The 15,357-nt window shown below is 43.2% G+C and overlaps 1 protein-coding gene across 1 annotated transcript in view; it reads right to left on the minus strand.

The window, feature by feature from the left end:
• Positions 1-15,357, minus strand: part of NDUFAF2 (NADH:ubiquinone oxidoreductase complex assembly factor 2) — a 138,651-nt gene that overhangs the window by 54,048 nt on the left and 69,246 nt on the right. The window contains exon 2 of the mRNA XM_025204028.1: positions 11,683-11,772. Within this exon, the coding sequence (XP_025059813.1) occupies positions 11,683-11,772 (90 nt within the window). The remainder of the gene's footprint in view (positions 1-11,682; positions 11,773-15,357) is intronic.

The raw sequence follows: 15,357 nt of genomic DNA on the forward strand, positions 1-15,357 counted from the left end.
TCCCTATTCTTTCTTTTATATAAGCATTACAGCTCTGTTGGTTTTGATTCTGCAGTCCCTCAATGTCTATAACTCACTTTCCATTTTATTAAAGTTCCCGATTCTTTTTTAAAATGTCAGTATCTTCACAACGGTACCTCAGCTTCATTTTACCACCAGGTCATAGCTCTGCAGAAACTCTGAGCTTTGAAATCATAACAAACGATCTGTAGTTGAAAGAGATTGCAAAAGTATAAAAATTTCAGTAGAAGCTCTTCCTTCATTATCAGCTTAGGTTCTTAACCAATTATTTCATTAGTTATCTTCAGATGAACTGAGTACTTTAATTAAAAGATATTTATAATATGATTACCTTCCTGGGCTCAACAGCATATATACAGGACTATAAGAAAGTTATAAGTCAAATACGTTTCAGGAACAAAATACAGGAAATGAGAAATGCTACCCTAAAATATTTTTTACTCTATTTATAATAGCTATGCTATACTTTCTCCAGCTAAAAAAAAACCAAACTAGCAACCAACCAACCAAAAAATCCTTTGGGCTCCTATACAGGTGCAGGAAGCTGGCTCTGATTAACTGGAAATCCAGCGCGTCGGAGGAGACGCGATTAAGTGAGTCTGCTGGAGCATGGAAATAAACATGCTCTAGCAGACTCTAGCACCATGTGTCTTAGTGTCCCCCTGTAGAAAATGGCAGCAGGGTGCTTTGAACTAAAGCTCATTTGTTGAGCCACCATCATTTTTCATCGTGGGGGATGCTGATACACGTGACACTTGGGCATTTTAATTAAAAGTATCTGCTAATTAAAGTACTCCCCCCCCGCCCCGCCCCGCCCCGGACCTCCTGGAACAGGTGTAAAAATGCCCTTTAGGAAGTACAGTTTACTGCTGTCTCTGAAGGACTGGAGCCACAATCCCAGAGAACGAGAGAGAAGACAAGAAGACAAGCAGCAGTAAAAAAAGAAAAGGTGCGTGTAACAGTACCCGCACTGTTCAATATCTTCACTGGCGACTTGGACAAGGGGGTGAAAAGCACCTTGTTCAAGTTCGCAGATGACACTAAGATATGGGCCAGGCTACAACTAGATATGGACAGGTTACAGAGGTGGGTGGATGAGAATAGGATGGGTTTCAATATGGACAAGTGCAAGCTGTTGCACCTGCGGAGGAAGAACCAGCAGCATACCTACAGGCTGGGGAACTCCCTTCTCGTCAGCGCAGAGGCAGAAAAGGATCTTGGAGTCACTACTGATTCCAAGATGAACATGAGCTGCCAACATGTCATGCATCCATAGATGTATCATGAGCAGGTCCAAGCAGATGATCCTCCCCCTCTATGCGACATTGCTCAGGCCACAGTTGGAGTACTGCATCCAGTTCTGGGTGCCGCACTTCAGGAGGGCTGCAGACAGCATTGAGAGGGTCCAGAGGAGGGCCACTTGCATGATCAGGTGGCAGCAGGGCAGGCCCTACGAGGAGAAGCTACGGGACCTGAACCTGTTCAGCCTCCACAAGAGAAGGCTGAGAGGGGATCTGGTGGCTGCCTATAAGCTTGTGAAGGGGGACCAGAAGGCAATGGGAGAGTCCCTGTTCCCCTGAGCACTACTGGGAGTAACAAGGAACAATGGCCATAAATTGACTGAGAGTAGATTCAGGCTAGACATGAGGAGGCACTACTTTACAGTCAGGGTGGCTAGGAGCTGGAACGAACTTCCAAGGGAAGTGGTGCTCACCCCTAACCTGGGGGTCTTCAAAAGAAGGCTAGATAATCATCTAGCCGGGGTTGTTTGACCCCAGCATCCTTTCCTGCCCATGGCAGGGGGTCAGACTTGATGATCTGCTTAGGTCCCATCCAACCCTACCAACTATGAAACTATATGATCAGTAATATCTCTATTCAAATTACAGGATTTAAGATTTGCCCAATTCAGTTTTAAATAGGTAAAAGATTTCCATCCCAGTTAAATATCACTGTTAATGAGAACAAATAAAATGGTTGTTTAAGGACAGGGTTGGCCAACCTATGGCATGCATGCCACAATGTGGCACAGGTAGCCTGTGTGTGTGGCATGCACCAGACTGGGGAGGGGACAGGCATCAGAGTAGCATGTAAGTCAGGGAGCAAAAAGCAGAGCATCGGATCAGGCAAAGAGCACATGGCAGGAAGGAAAGCAACCTCTTGGTTAGAGATAGAGCAGGGAGCAGAAAACAGAGCATCAGACTGGGTAGGAGAAAGGGATTGGAATGGTACTTGGAGAGGGTGCAGGGCTAATTTGTAGCATGCCTACCAAAAAGGTTGGCCCACACTGCTTTAGGATGTGTTATTGGTATTATGTCCGTTCTCCGTCTCTCTCCTCACTGAAAAGTGCATCCAAGTGAAGGTTTATTTGGAAAAAAATCCACCCTTCTCTATGCCACCAAAGCAAAATATCTTCATACACTGTCAGCCAAGACAATTTCAATCAGAAAAATTGAAGGAGTATGTACATGCATGCATGGATTGCAACCAAAACATGAAAGCTTTTTCACAAAGCATTTGAAAATGAATAGAGTGCCTGAATTTCAAATAGGCCAATTATGTGTCTGCTAATTATGATACTTTCTGTACTCTATACTCATTATAATGCTACTTTTGTCTGAGAGGAATTTTGCAAGATAACTGGACATTTCATACCTTGAGACCCTGGCATTCTTTCATCAGAGCTAATTTGCATTCTCTCATTAGTATGCATGAGATTTTCATTGAACTTTAAGACTCCTTCTGGCACATAACGCACTGTAATGAGCGTAAAAGTGAGCATGCAAATTAAGACTCCCATTAATCACTAAATGTTACCAGTTTAAAAGAAAAAAAGACTCAAGTAATGAAGCAGCAGAATGCTGCATGAGGCATGCGATCCTCTGAATCTCCATAGGTACTGAAAATGACTGATATCCTTTCAGGAGTACTGTTGACAAGAGCTGAGGTGGTAAACGAGACATTCTATCAGCCAATACAGTAGGTGTCCAGTCAGAATTAAAATTACAAAAAAAGGTTTATCAGCTGTATGCACTCACAAGCTACTACCTTGACAAAGGAAAGTGTAATATAATATAGGAAAACTTGATCTACACAAAAAACCGTATCTATGTTTATATTGTGGACATGGATTATTTTGCTGCTAATATAAATGAATTCAAAGCCATAGTATAAAAGGAAAATACAAAAAAGGCTTTGTTTCATAGCACAATTTAGCTCTGTGTTTGTAACATAACTAATACTAGGGAACATGGAGGGAGCGAATTACAATTTTACCTCTGCAATATCAAGCAAATCTCAGTTTTACAAAGGTGCTAAGGGACATTACAACTACATTTGTATAAGCCTGGATTTGAACAGGTGAGAGAATGAGTCCTAAATCTTCAGGAGAAGATCTGCAGAGAAAGTTTGCAAGAGTGACATTTCACCCTTGAGAATTTTAGCAACTGCTCATGAAGCTTCACTCTGTAGTCTGGAAAAGCAGACTATACTATACTTAGAAGTAAATTAATAGGTGTGCCAGTCTGTGAAATGTTAGCACTTATGAAAAGTGTGCAACTCACTGCTGCATTGCTACTCATTTCGTCTCTGAGTTCCCCTTTTTCCAGGTATCACCTCCTTATAGGAAGACAAGGTGAGATCCTGGATGTTTGTCTTTGAATGAGAGTTTAGAAGGAGAAGAAAATCTTTAATGCAGTAAACACAGAATAAAGTGTTGTTACAGCCTTTTAAAACCACAAGTCAGGACCTGACCTGCAGGTTTAGAGAAGCCTGGTGAGCTGCCGGCAGGGATAGTTTCTCCACAGAGGTAAAAAGTATTAAAATGCTGATTGTTCATTTCTGTCATTTTACCCTTAAATATTTCACAGTGTATTTAAACACAGTTATTAACCATTAAGCTATCTCCTAAAGTAGATTTATAAACTTCATATGATAACTGAAAGGATTATTTGAACATAAATTTTCCCTTTTAATATTACACAAGAGGTCAAACAGTTAATTCTGCTGGCTTCCCTAATACTGCTGGCCAGAAAAATCCCAACATGTTTTTTCCACTGGACTTTACCAATTTGTTGAAATGATAACGTTTAGCAGATCCTTATTTTGATGAAGGCCCGACAGAACCTAGGCAGGGGTCCAATGGAACCATGCCTGACAGTAAGATTTTCACACTTGTGCGATTCTTTTGCCCAACTCCTCAGTAGTCCACCTGCTCTCATGATAGGGTCCCTAAAAACTTCCATGGCTGGTGGCTCCATCATTTTTTTTTTAAAGATAATTTAAATATTTATCATTTTTATTCTGAATTGGGGGGGGGGGGGAAGTAAAATATCAGATTCATCTGTGAAACTGAATGACCTCTCTTAGCGCTGCAGACTTTGCATCTTGCCTAGGTCGAGCAAAGTTCTTGCATCTTGCCAAAAGTCCAAGTCATGCATATGTTAATAAATGAAAGAAACTGAAGTTGTCCTCACTTTGTCTGAAGTGGATATCGATGGTGCAATGAATGGTTAAAGACGGCTAACAGAACTTTGAACTGCCAATACATTTTCTAAAGTTTTTTTTCCATCACATGCCATGTTTGTTTATGGCAGGTCCCATCCCTGATTCAGGGCTTGAGGCAGAGTCTCTGAGAGGGGGCAAGAGGCAAAATCTTATCTCAGGGCCAGATTAAGGCCCAGCTATGCTAAACATGTGCCCAAGGTCCCAGCTCCTGTGATAAGTCATGTACTTACACCAGAATCTTCACTTTTGTTTTAAAATGTAAGTTTGTAAGAAGCCATAAGAAGAAAAAGCATGAAGTGCTGACCTGGGTATAATCAAGTTCTGTCTATACACAGAAGGCAAGCAACAACAGCTTCCAGAACGTGAAACGTCTGGTTTATTTTAACTCCTAAGCTTGTTACTCTAGAGAGCTTCTCACAACCACACCTCACCCTTTACTTTGCACGGAGACCCCTACTGCCACACCCACAGGGTTTTCTCTCTTGCACTGGCAGGGATGGGAACGTCTTTTTTTCTGGCAGACTCCCAAACCTTTAAGGTGCCTATACACAAGCAGGGAGGCTGCTCCGATGCACTGTTATTACAACATGTCAGAGCAGACTCAGTTATTTAAATTTGCTGGAGCATGGCAACTACCATGCTCCAGTGTCTCGGATATCAGCATCCCTGCACTTCAAAATGGTGGCAGAGGTAATTTTTCTAAAGCTCATTCAATGATGACTCTTGGAGCCACTCTATTAAAGTGCCCCACCCCCATTTCAGGAGCATGTGTACAAACAAGCTTAGAGGCCAGGAGCAGAGCTCAGAGATAGATTTTTGTGGGTTTCTCCCCTTCTACTGCCACATCAAGGAGTAAAGCAGGGGAAACAGTAGTAGGGAATCCCCAAGCAGTACTGATTGAAGGCTGCGCTTAAGGCAGGGGCCCTCACCTGACACACTGTTTCAGGAAATCACTAGCTTTCGTGTTGTCATCTGTAGTGAAGATAGCTTGCATCTATACAGTGGTAGCTCTACCAGGCCTATCTAGGCCTCCCCCACTTTACAACCAAATCCTAAATATGAAATAATGAAGTTCAGTTTCTCAGGAAGATAGCAAGGAACTGAACTCCATAGCTTCCTGCAGGGGGTTCCCAAATCTTGCCACTGAAGTACAGCAAAACCATGGCAATCCTGCTGTGACCAATGCCTCCTATTCTTATGTTGGACTAGCTAGGTTGTGGCTCTTTCCATTTATTTTAACCTTCAAATATCCATAGTGTAGCATGTCAGCTGTCAATATGTTTATCAACAAAGCACTGAAAAAACAGAATTGTTCTTTACATTTTAGGATGCTACAATTTCTGTGCTTTATCTGTCATAAACAACAACATGCATTAAACACCTATTCTGCTTCAATAATGGATGGGGAACAAAGCAATATGAACCTTTTCTTCTCATTCCCTGAAAAGCTCTGTACTTTAAAAAAATGAATAGGTAAGTCTCTTTTTTTATTATTTTCCTTTCCCTCACAAATCCTTCCAATTCAATGCTGCCATAGTCACAAAGAAAAAATATGGTAATTACAAGGATGAGCAAGTGTGGTATTAAAAATGTAAATGTAGCTAATAAATGTGGCTGGCCACATGTGTTTTCTTCCTCAAGCTTGAAATCCAGATAAACTTCCTCTGTGTACTAATGTATCCCATATGTCTGGAAGCTATCTCTCTGGGTACATCCACACTGCACAGGATAATGAGATCACTTCAGTGTACCTGAATCCGTCCCTATTTCAAGTTAGGTACGGCCAGGCTTGTCACACTGCCCGAGAGCATTTGCACTGCATTTTTCATGTTATGTCCTATACCCTGCATACTGTCACAACCCAGTGATTTTTGGTGCCTCGGCACTATGGAATTTCCTGGTCACATGAGAGCTCTTTTGCACGGCAGAGTGTTCTGCTGCAATTGAGCACCTGCATACAGGAAAGAGTTCCCACCAATTTACAGTTTCCTTTGCAAGATGCATTTCTTCTTTGCAGCACAGAAATGCACGGTGCAAAGAGTTCCCGCTATTCGGATGTAAATTTGTGCCCCGCTATTGGCCAGTGCTAAATTATTCACACGTGGCGGCTAGTAATTGGCTCGCTGGCTGTTTAAAACTCCGCGTGACTTCTGCCCAAGTTGAAGAGCTTTGAGCACGCTGCAGAGTGCCTCTGAAGTTATCTGACTTGCGGCTGCCGATAGATAGACTGATCACCTATCGATCTTTCTTCCCGTCACCGAGCGCAACCCCGACGTACCCCATTCCCCGCCGGCTTCGAATTGAGGACGGATTAACTGGCTTGGGCCCCGCCAGCTGGAACAACTCGTGTGGTTGTTCCGACGACCGGACCACCTGCGTCGCGATTGCAAGCGGCATGAGTAAAGTTTTTTACAACCAATAAGTTGTGTCTGCTTCTCCATTCACCAGCCCGCCCTAACGTACGAACGTAACTCGAGTCGGCCCTGGCCGTCCGAGACACATACCTGTGTCCGTACTGGCATTGTAGTTACAGTTGTTGGCAGTAGAATTTCTGGGGATATATCCTAGGGTTCTTAATATATCACTAACTTAAAGCACTCCATAGCACGCTGTAGGCAAACCTGTCTCATTTCCTTGTGTGGGAATGCTATTAACCTGCAAACACATTTAGCTGAAGCACATCTGGCTCTGCATGCTCCTCACTTCTGCCCATTCCAGCTTGAGTGAAGTCATGGATCCAGTGCAGCTGAATGAGCTATTCCCGCTTGTGACTGCAGAGAGTGGTTATTGGAGAGGATGGGAGTATTTCAGCAGCAGTTCAAGCCAATGGAAGGTGGCAGCAGATTGCAGATGGGAGCTCGTTCACAGCAGAGCAGAATCATTTGTTATGTGCCACAGTCACTGCAGATTTCCTATAGAGTATCATAGGAAAGTAGGGATGGAAAGAATTTCACAAGGTCATCTAATCCAGTCCTACTAAATGCTAAAGGAAGAATCGGCCCTGGCTAAATCATCCCAGCCAAGTGTCTGGCTGTCCTCTTGAAAACTTCCAGAGATAAAGATTCCACAACTTCGCTAGGTAGCTTGTTCTGATGCTCAACAACCCTCATGGTCAGACTCGACTTCCTCACCTCCAACCTAAACTTCCTCTGCTGAAGTTTGAGACTATTGCTCCTAAATCCTGTCCCCTACAGCCACAGAGGAAAGCCCATCTCCACCCTCTTCAGGCATTTGAAGCCTGTTATCAGGTACAGGTGAGGTATTACCAGTACCAAATAAGAGTGGAAGAATCACTTCCTTTATTTGCAAGACACTCCTGTTAATACAATCCAGCATGCTGTTGGCTCATACTTAGCTTATGGTCTAGAATAACCCCCAGATCCTTCTCTGCAGTATTTTAGGTTAACCAGTCATTCTCCAGTCTGTATTTGTGCATGCAATTATTTAATCCCAAGTGCAGGACTTTGCACTTGTCCTTGCTGAATCTCATCTGCTTAACTGAGGACTACTTCTCCAGTTTGTCCAGGTCATTCTGACACCTATTCCTACCTTCCGAAGTGTGTGCAACTCTACCCAATTTGGTGTAATTTGCAGATCTGCTAAGCATGCATTTAATCCCAAATCATTAATGAAGATGTTAAATGATGTCAGACCCAGGTTAAAGCCCAAATAGTACAGAAAGATGGGTTCCGGATCATGCAGAGCTTCATGGAGCTATGTGACAAACTTGCCTTACACCTTCAGCACCAGGATACATAAATAAAGGAGGCCATATAAAAACAGGTTGATATGACTGATTGGGGCTTCCTGATCAAATTTATAAATCAAATTGAAAAAATCAGGAGAGGTTTTAATTCTTTCTTCTCCAGGTATAGCATATTAGATTTCATTTGCTGCATTTTATTTTATTGTCTCTAGCTCAGTTCTCCAATCTACCTAGATCCTTTTGAATTAAAACCTCACCATGGTTTTACAAATACAAAATAAACATAACTAGCTAGGCAGCAATGTGGCTGAGAAGGATCTGGAGGTCTGGTGGACCACAGACTTAATATGAGTCAGCAATATGATGCAGCAGCAAAAAGGGCAAATGCAATATTGAACTACATTAAAAATAGTATAGCAGGTGACCGTACTGATCTACTCAGCGCTGGTTAGGCCTCACCTAGAGCATTCTATGCACTGTACTTTAAACAAGGATGTGGAGAAACTTGAAGAGGATCCAGAGGTAAGTGACAAGTTATATGAGGAGAGGTTAAGAGAACCAGATGCACTTAGTTTGGAGAAAAGGAAGTTAAAGCAGGATATGCCACACCTTATGAGATATTTGAAAAGCTGGCATAATGATGAATGATTACTCTCCTCACTGCAGAGGGCAGGACACAAAGCAATAGGTTTAAAATGTAACAAAACAGATTTAGATTAAATCTGAGGGATCATTTCTTTTACTGTCAGAAAAAACGGACAACAGAACAAGCTGCCCAGGGAAGTTGTGGAATTCTCCTTCAGTGGAAGTTTTCAAGAGGCTGAATAAGCATCTGACAAGAGTGAGTTAGGAATAGCACATCCAGCATTTGTGCAGGACAAGAAGATCTGTGAACTCCCTTCCAACCCTATGGTTCTAGCTAGAAGCCACAATGCTGCAGGTTTGTGACTAACCAGGCTACCATGGAAAGTCAGCTGCTAGTGCTGTGGCAGGGGAAGTTTAAAGGCAAGTAATATGGAGGTTTACACCGTGGCCCTGGGAAGTGGAAGGTCATACCTATGGAATGGAAGAATATTAGGATTTGTTGATGGAAAAAAAATGTCTATTATATTCTGCATTCTAATAATGCCACAAATTTATACTTTTATCCTGCTGATTTATCTTTGCCTAGTCTTCATCAGTGGCCTGTCCAGAAATTGTAGATAGGTATGTTGCCAACTCACAGACACACCATAAGAATTTAATGTTTAATTAAAAAAAAGAAAAAGGTTTGGAGACTGATGGCAAAGCTGAGAGCAGTCAGGTAAGTAAGTGTCTGTTACCAGAATTGATTGTAGGCTGGGGAAGAGCAAAATAACGTTAGTCTGCTGGACACCCCTGCCAAGAGCAGGGAACAACTGTCCCAGAATACCGGTAGAATCCCAGCTATCCATACAGAAGAAGATTTGACATCCCCTGCTGACTAAACAGCATAGCAAGGATTGGAGAGAGCTCATAAGCCACAGGGGCAATTACTGCAGTTGTCTTCTACTCAGGCATTCTCAAGCATGCTGTCTCAATTTTCAGGAAATCTTAACCATCATATGTCAGGAGTGGGAAAAACATGGACAAACGTTAACAGGATCTTAAACTACATACCAAAGCCTGCAAAAATAAAACTGTGTCTTCCATTCCCTGGATAGCATGCCACAAACTGAGCACAAGGAGGTCAAGTACTATCATTACAAAGACATTTCAAATCAGCCACTGGAATCTATAATCCAGGCTGTCTGGAACAATGCATTAATTCTAACAACAGTCTAACTCTAGCAAGCTCCTAGTGTGATAAGAATAATAAACAGAGAAGTATACATGGAAATATGCACTTATGCTAAGTAAACCTGTAATTCTAACTTTGATATGTTTCTCTCAATAATTGGTACAAACTTTGAAAAACTTCACTCCCTAGACTTCAGCTGCTTTCTCACTGCAGAGAGTGCATGAGAGCCATCCTCAAAGATGAACTTATGCTATAAACCAGGGGCATCAAGAATACTTGTGGGCCAGATCTCGCCTGCAGCGTTGTTTCACCCAGCCCATGGGGCTCCTAGAGGAGCTGGGAATTTGGAAGCATGGTCTGCTGCCAATCTCCCTGCTACAGAGACCCAGTGGGAATGCATGTCTGCAGCTGCGGGGAGTGGAAGGCTGAGCAACAGCTGTATTAAGCCCTCTACCACTGCTCATCCTGTTGCTAAGTCTGGATTTGAGCCCAAGAGGCTCCTTACAGTCTGGATCCTGCCACGGAGGAGCCCCATGATCCAGATTTAGCATGGCAGGTGAGTTTTGCTCTGAGAGGCAAGCTAACCACACGTACACTCGGTTTTTATCTCAGGTTGGTCTACATTAGAACTAACTGCCTATCCTTAGCCTAAAAGAAATCTTGCTGTGTAACCATACCTACAAGGAAGTTCTGCAGAGCCAACTGAGTCTTATTCAAGTGTCACCCTTAGTTTGATTTCTGTCAGTATGCAGAAACCTGTGATGTATTTGGTAGTAGTTTCCACCTGAGCTAGTTTGTGAATCCCGAGTTACAGGGTAAATTCAGAATGCTGTTTCTGGTCAGAATGGTAACAGAGACACAGGCTATCCCACAGACTTCTGGGATATCACCAGAATAATCTCTGTGTGCTCAGAAGGGCAGACAATTCATTGGTAAACAATCAGAATGAGTCAATTTACTGCAGCACAAAGACCCATGGACTGTCCCATACATCTTAAAACAAGGGTCAGCAACCTGTGGCCCACAGAGCTTTTGAATCCAGCCTGCAGAGCCATGGCTTCAGCAGCATTTGGTGGCAGGGGGCTCCCCCTGCGTTGTGCCAGTCAGCTGCCTGGGGCTCTGGCTGAGGGGGATTTCTTTTCATGCTTTGCCACTCAGCAACATGGGATCTGGCAGAAGAGGGCTTTCGACTTACCATGCTGTTGCTGAGTGATGGGGAGAAGTGGCAACAATGGCTGGATCCTAGTGCCTGCCTACCTCTGATGCACATTGGGTCATTTTGGCCCCCTCACCAGAAAAAGCTGTTGACCCCGTCTTAAAACTTGCACTCAGCTTTATACCAGTAAACACAAGTATGCCGGTTCACATCTAAATTAGGTTAAGATATTGATCACACAAGTTAACTCTTCAGCGAAGACATACCGACCACATACTTTCTTTCCAGGATCACTTGATCAGATCCCTCACTCACTCAAACATTTTTGCATTTGATCAGGGAAAATCAGTCATGGTCATGCAAGCTATATTTTAAATTCCATATAACTGTATCTGGTTAAATAAATCTTTATTCCTTAAAATGAAAACATCCGAAGAAAGACAAGGCAAACATGTAGTCAGTTAATCCATTTAATTTCTCTTCAACATTTTGTATTGTGAAAGTTACATTAAAAGAAAAAATACAAAAAATTACCTTCCCATTCTGCTGGAATGGTCCCCACTTCATACCGAAATGGCTCTAGATTTACTGCATCCAACCCTCTCCTCTCTGGAATGGTCTGTCCTATGAAAAAAATTAAGATAATTTTATTTAAAACATCTTCCCAAACCATATACAATGTATACAAATAGACTAAGATTTTTTACAACATTCATCCTACATAAAAAGAAGAAATGGAAATAATTGCTACAGGAACAACTTCCCCAGTCACTAAACAACCAGCAGAGACACAAGACCAATACCGTACAATATTTCCACCTCATACCTGATTTAACTGAAGAAACCAATAAACCTTCAAATACTATCAATCTCTCCACGTACACACTTACCAAAGCTGAAAAAATCTGTCCTCTATAAAGGCTTTAATTTCTACCTGGAAAAATACTGTAATAAGATACTAAAATGTGGAGAACTAGAAGAATTTTTCAACACCTCTGTCTCAAGGAATCTTTCCACAACCAAAACAAATCCACTTTCTACAACACTTCATCCTGTGACAACGTCAAGGAAAAAATTAACACCAAAAAATTCAAAAAAAACATCAGACTGGATACCTCACAGTGGATGAAATTCAAGCTTCAACCACTATATTAACTGCTTCAATGAAAGAATGAACAATGAAATAATCAACAACAAACACCACCCTAACAACCTCTCCCTTTCAGAGAGAAGGGCCATAGAATCTCTAAGATCCAACCACCAAATAATAATAAAGGAGGAGCAATAGTTATCTTTAACTGTGTAGACTACATAAAAGAATCCAACAGACAGCTCTCTGACACCACTTACTATGAAACACTAGAGGAAGACCCAACCACCTATTTCACCTTAAAACTCAAAACCACTGTGACAGGGGGCAAGCTCAGGGCCGAGCCTGAAATCGGCCCACACACCTGTCTCTATGGGGCAGTCTGCCCAGTCTTTCCTGCCATGACTTTGCTGTTCCCATAACTGGTGGAAAATGCAGGAGACTACCCATTACATGCCCCAATGTCAGGGGGCGCTATCCACTCTTCTGAACTTCCCCTACACAGTGGCCCATGTCTCACAGATAGCATCCAAGATGTTATCATACTTCCAGCCCCTAACTTTGGCCACACTCAATGGGCTCAGTGCCCCTCACTCGTTCTGGGACTCCTTGCCCCACACCATCAAAGCTCCTAGCCTCTGGGCTTCTTGCCTCTCATTAGGCTCCATGCCCCTCCAGGGTGGCCATCATAGAGTACATTCTGGTTTTCTGCTACTCTGTCCTCTATTGATACAAAACCAGGCGCCTTTATGTCCTATTTTTCTCTTCAAGAGAAAAATAGAGGACATAAAGGCATCCAGTTTCATATAAGGTTATAAAGGTGCCCTTCCCTGTCTTTCACCAGGGAGGTAACTGGCCTGGCATTTCTTTGGGACTCCCTCGCCACAGGAAGCCCCACCACACCACCCTTCCTCAGCAGGGTGCAGTTTTAGGTCATGCCCAGGACCAGGAGCCTCCTGCTCTTACCTGCCAGATGTTTCATACAAGAGTTCAGCCAAGTGATCTCTGTGCCACACTGCCAGCAGCAAAATGCTGTGCTAATACAGCTGGCCTGTGTTTTAAAATGTGTTTGAACCTTCTGGCTGCCTGACTCAGCCCTTAAAGTAGCAGGCTGAGTCAGTTGCACTGCCACAACCACCATCACATCATTTCCATCTGAACTGCAAGACAAACTACAAAACTTGATCCCTACCACCCCACCTCAGTCCAGAGACTTTTTACATGCTCTCTAAGCCCCACAAACAAGGAAACGCAGGCAGACCTATAACATCCAACCATGGAACCCTAACTGAGGAAAGATCAGGTTTCATCCGTTCTAAAACCTCTTTTTAGGAATTCATCCTAAAACCTCTTGTCACCCAAAGACAGAGTTTTGTCGCTTTCGATAACCAACACTTCCTCTAGACCATGGGGAAAGCTATGGGCACCAGAATGGCCCCACAATATGCCAACCTTTTTATGGACCCTTGGAAGAACAGCAGCATTGCTGTCCACAAGAACTGCACCATCAAAACCATGCTATACAGATGACACTTCATCACTTGGACAGAAAACCCAGAGTCTCTAATCGATTTCCATCACAGATTCAATCATCATCACCTCCATTAGACTATCTCTTGAATACTCCAGCACCAATATTTCCTTTTGTGGAATCAGAAAAAAATAAATGCCTTAAACTTTGATCATACGAGTTATAAGATGACATAACCGCTTTGTGGGGAATTGCTGGCTCTGTATGAACAGATAAGTGAAAGTGTTTGTTCTTTGTAACTCCTCTGCAACTGCTTCGCTCACCGCGGCCTTGAAGATAGTAGAGAAAAAGTATTTACAACTCTGATTTCCAGGTGCAAGAAGGGAGTGTTTTCCCCTATTTCTCACTTTGTGAACTAACCTCGTTTACCCCATGGTTCCCATTCTGATAACAGCCAAGAAGTAATGAGGTAGTGTTTGTAGCTGCTTTTTTCTAGCAAATTCCACTATATGATCACATGAGTTGTAAGCAACTGTTAAAAAGTATATAAGCCTCCTGATTTTGCTCTTGGAGGGGAACCCCTTCCAAGTGCTTGAGAAATCCATGTCACTTTGGAGTCCCCCCTACAGCTGTAGTTTCATTTGAATAAAAGCTTCTGCTGACCTGACCCAAAAGTATGCTGTGTGTGTTTCCACGACAATTCCTGGTGCCGTGACTCGGATCCAAAATACATGTTGAAGGAGGAGGACCGTGGACTGCCCCCCCCCCGAACCCCGAGGTGCCAAACTTGAGAGGTAAGAGACCTAATTCAGAATCTCTATTGGGGTTTCAGAGGAGGGCTGCCCGTAGGCTCCCAACTTGGCCGTGGTAACTGGATCTGAACCTTGTTAAAACAGGTCAGTTTAGAACCTTACTGCCGGCTAAATTTTTCTGTCTAGTAATCCTGTCTGGTAACGTACGTTCTGTTCAGGGAGAATCTGTCTGAATCACCTCCATTCAACAGCACATTAGGCTCGCAGTTAGTTAACTGAGGCAATGTGGGAGGGGGTCTGGCAGACTGAATGGATGCGTGTGTGTGTGTATTTAGAAATATGAGCCACTGACCAGGTCTGGGACTACAGTTGGGTTCAGCCGCCACAATTCTGCCTGACAGGGCAGTTTTGAAAGCAAGGGGGCCCAACTGGAACCTCACGACCCAGTGGACAGGTTTTCAGAGTGAGTTTGTCTTTTCCAAACCCTTTGTCCCAGTAGCTTCTGCCAAAACAGAAGTGAAAGGATCCCTTTTGTGTTTCCCTCCCCATTTCCATTTTATGAGCCGGTGTCAGGTCAGAAGCCTTTTGTCTGGGCGGTGAAAATACCGCGGGGCAAGGCACCGAGCGGCCCGGACATCCTAAATAAGCCTATCCTACCTCTCCCCGTGTGACTAAAAATGGGAACAGGTCAGTCAAAACAAGTTCCAGTCCCCCCTAAGGGGACTCTGGCGTACTTTATGTACACACACTATTCTCCCGAGGCTTGCAAGTACCTGGATAAGTGGAACTGGTATACTAAGGTTGATCCCATGAAGCAATTTCCACAGGAACATTTGATCAGGATAAAATAGTGCACCCTAAGAGGGGCTTTAGAGTCCCGTGGATCCAAAACACCA

The sequence above is a fragment of the Alligator sinensis genome, unplaced genomic scaffold, assembly GCF_000455745.1.
Source record: "Alligator sinensis unplaced genomic scaffold, ASM45574v1 scaffold862_1, whole genome shotgun sequence".
Classification (NCBI taxonomy): Eukaryota; Metazoa; Chordata; order Crocodylia; family Alligatoridae; genus Alligator; species Alligator sinensis.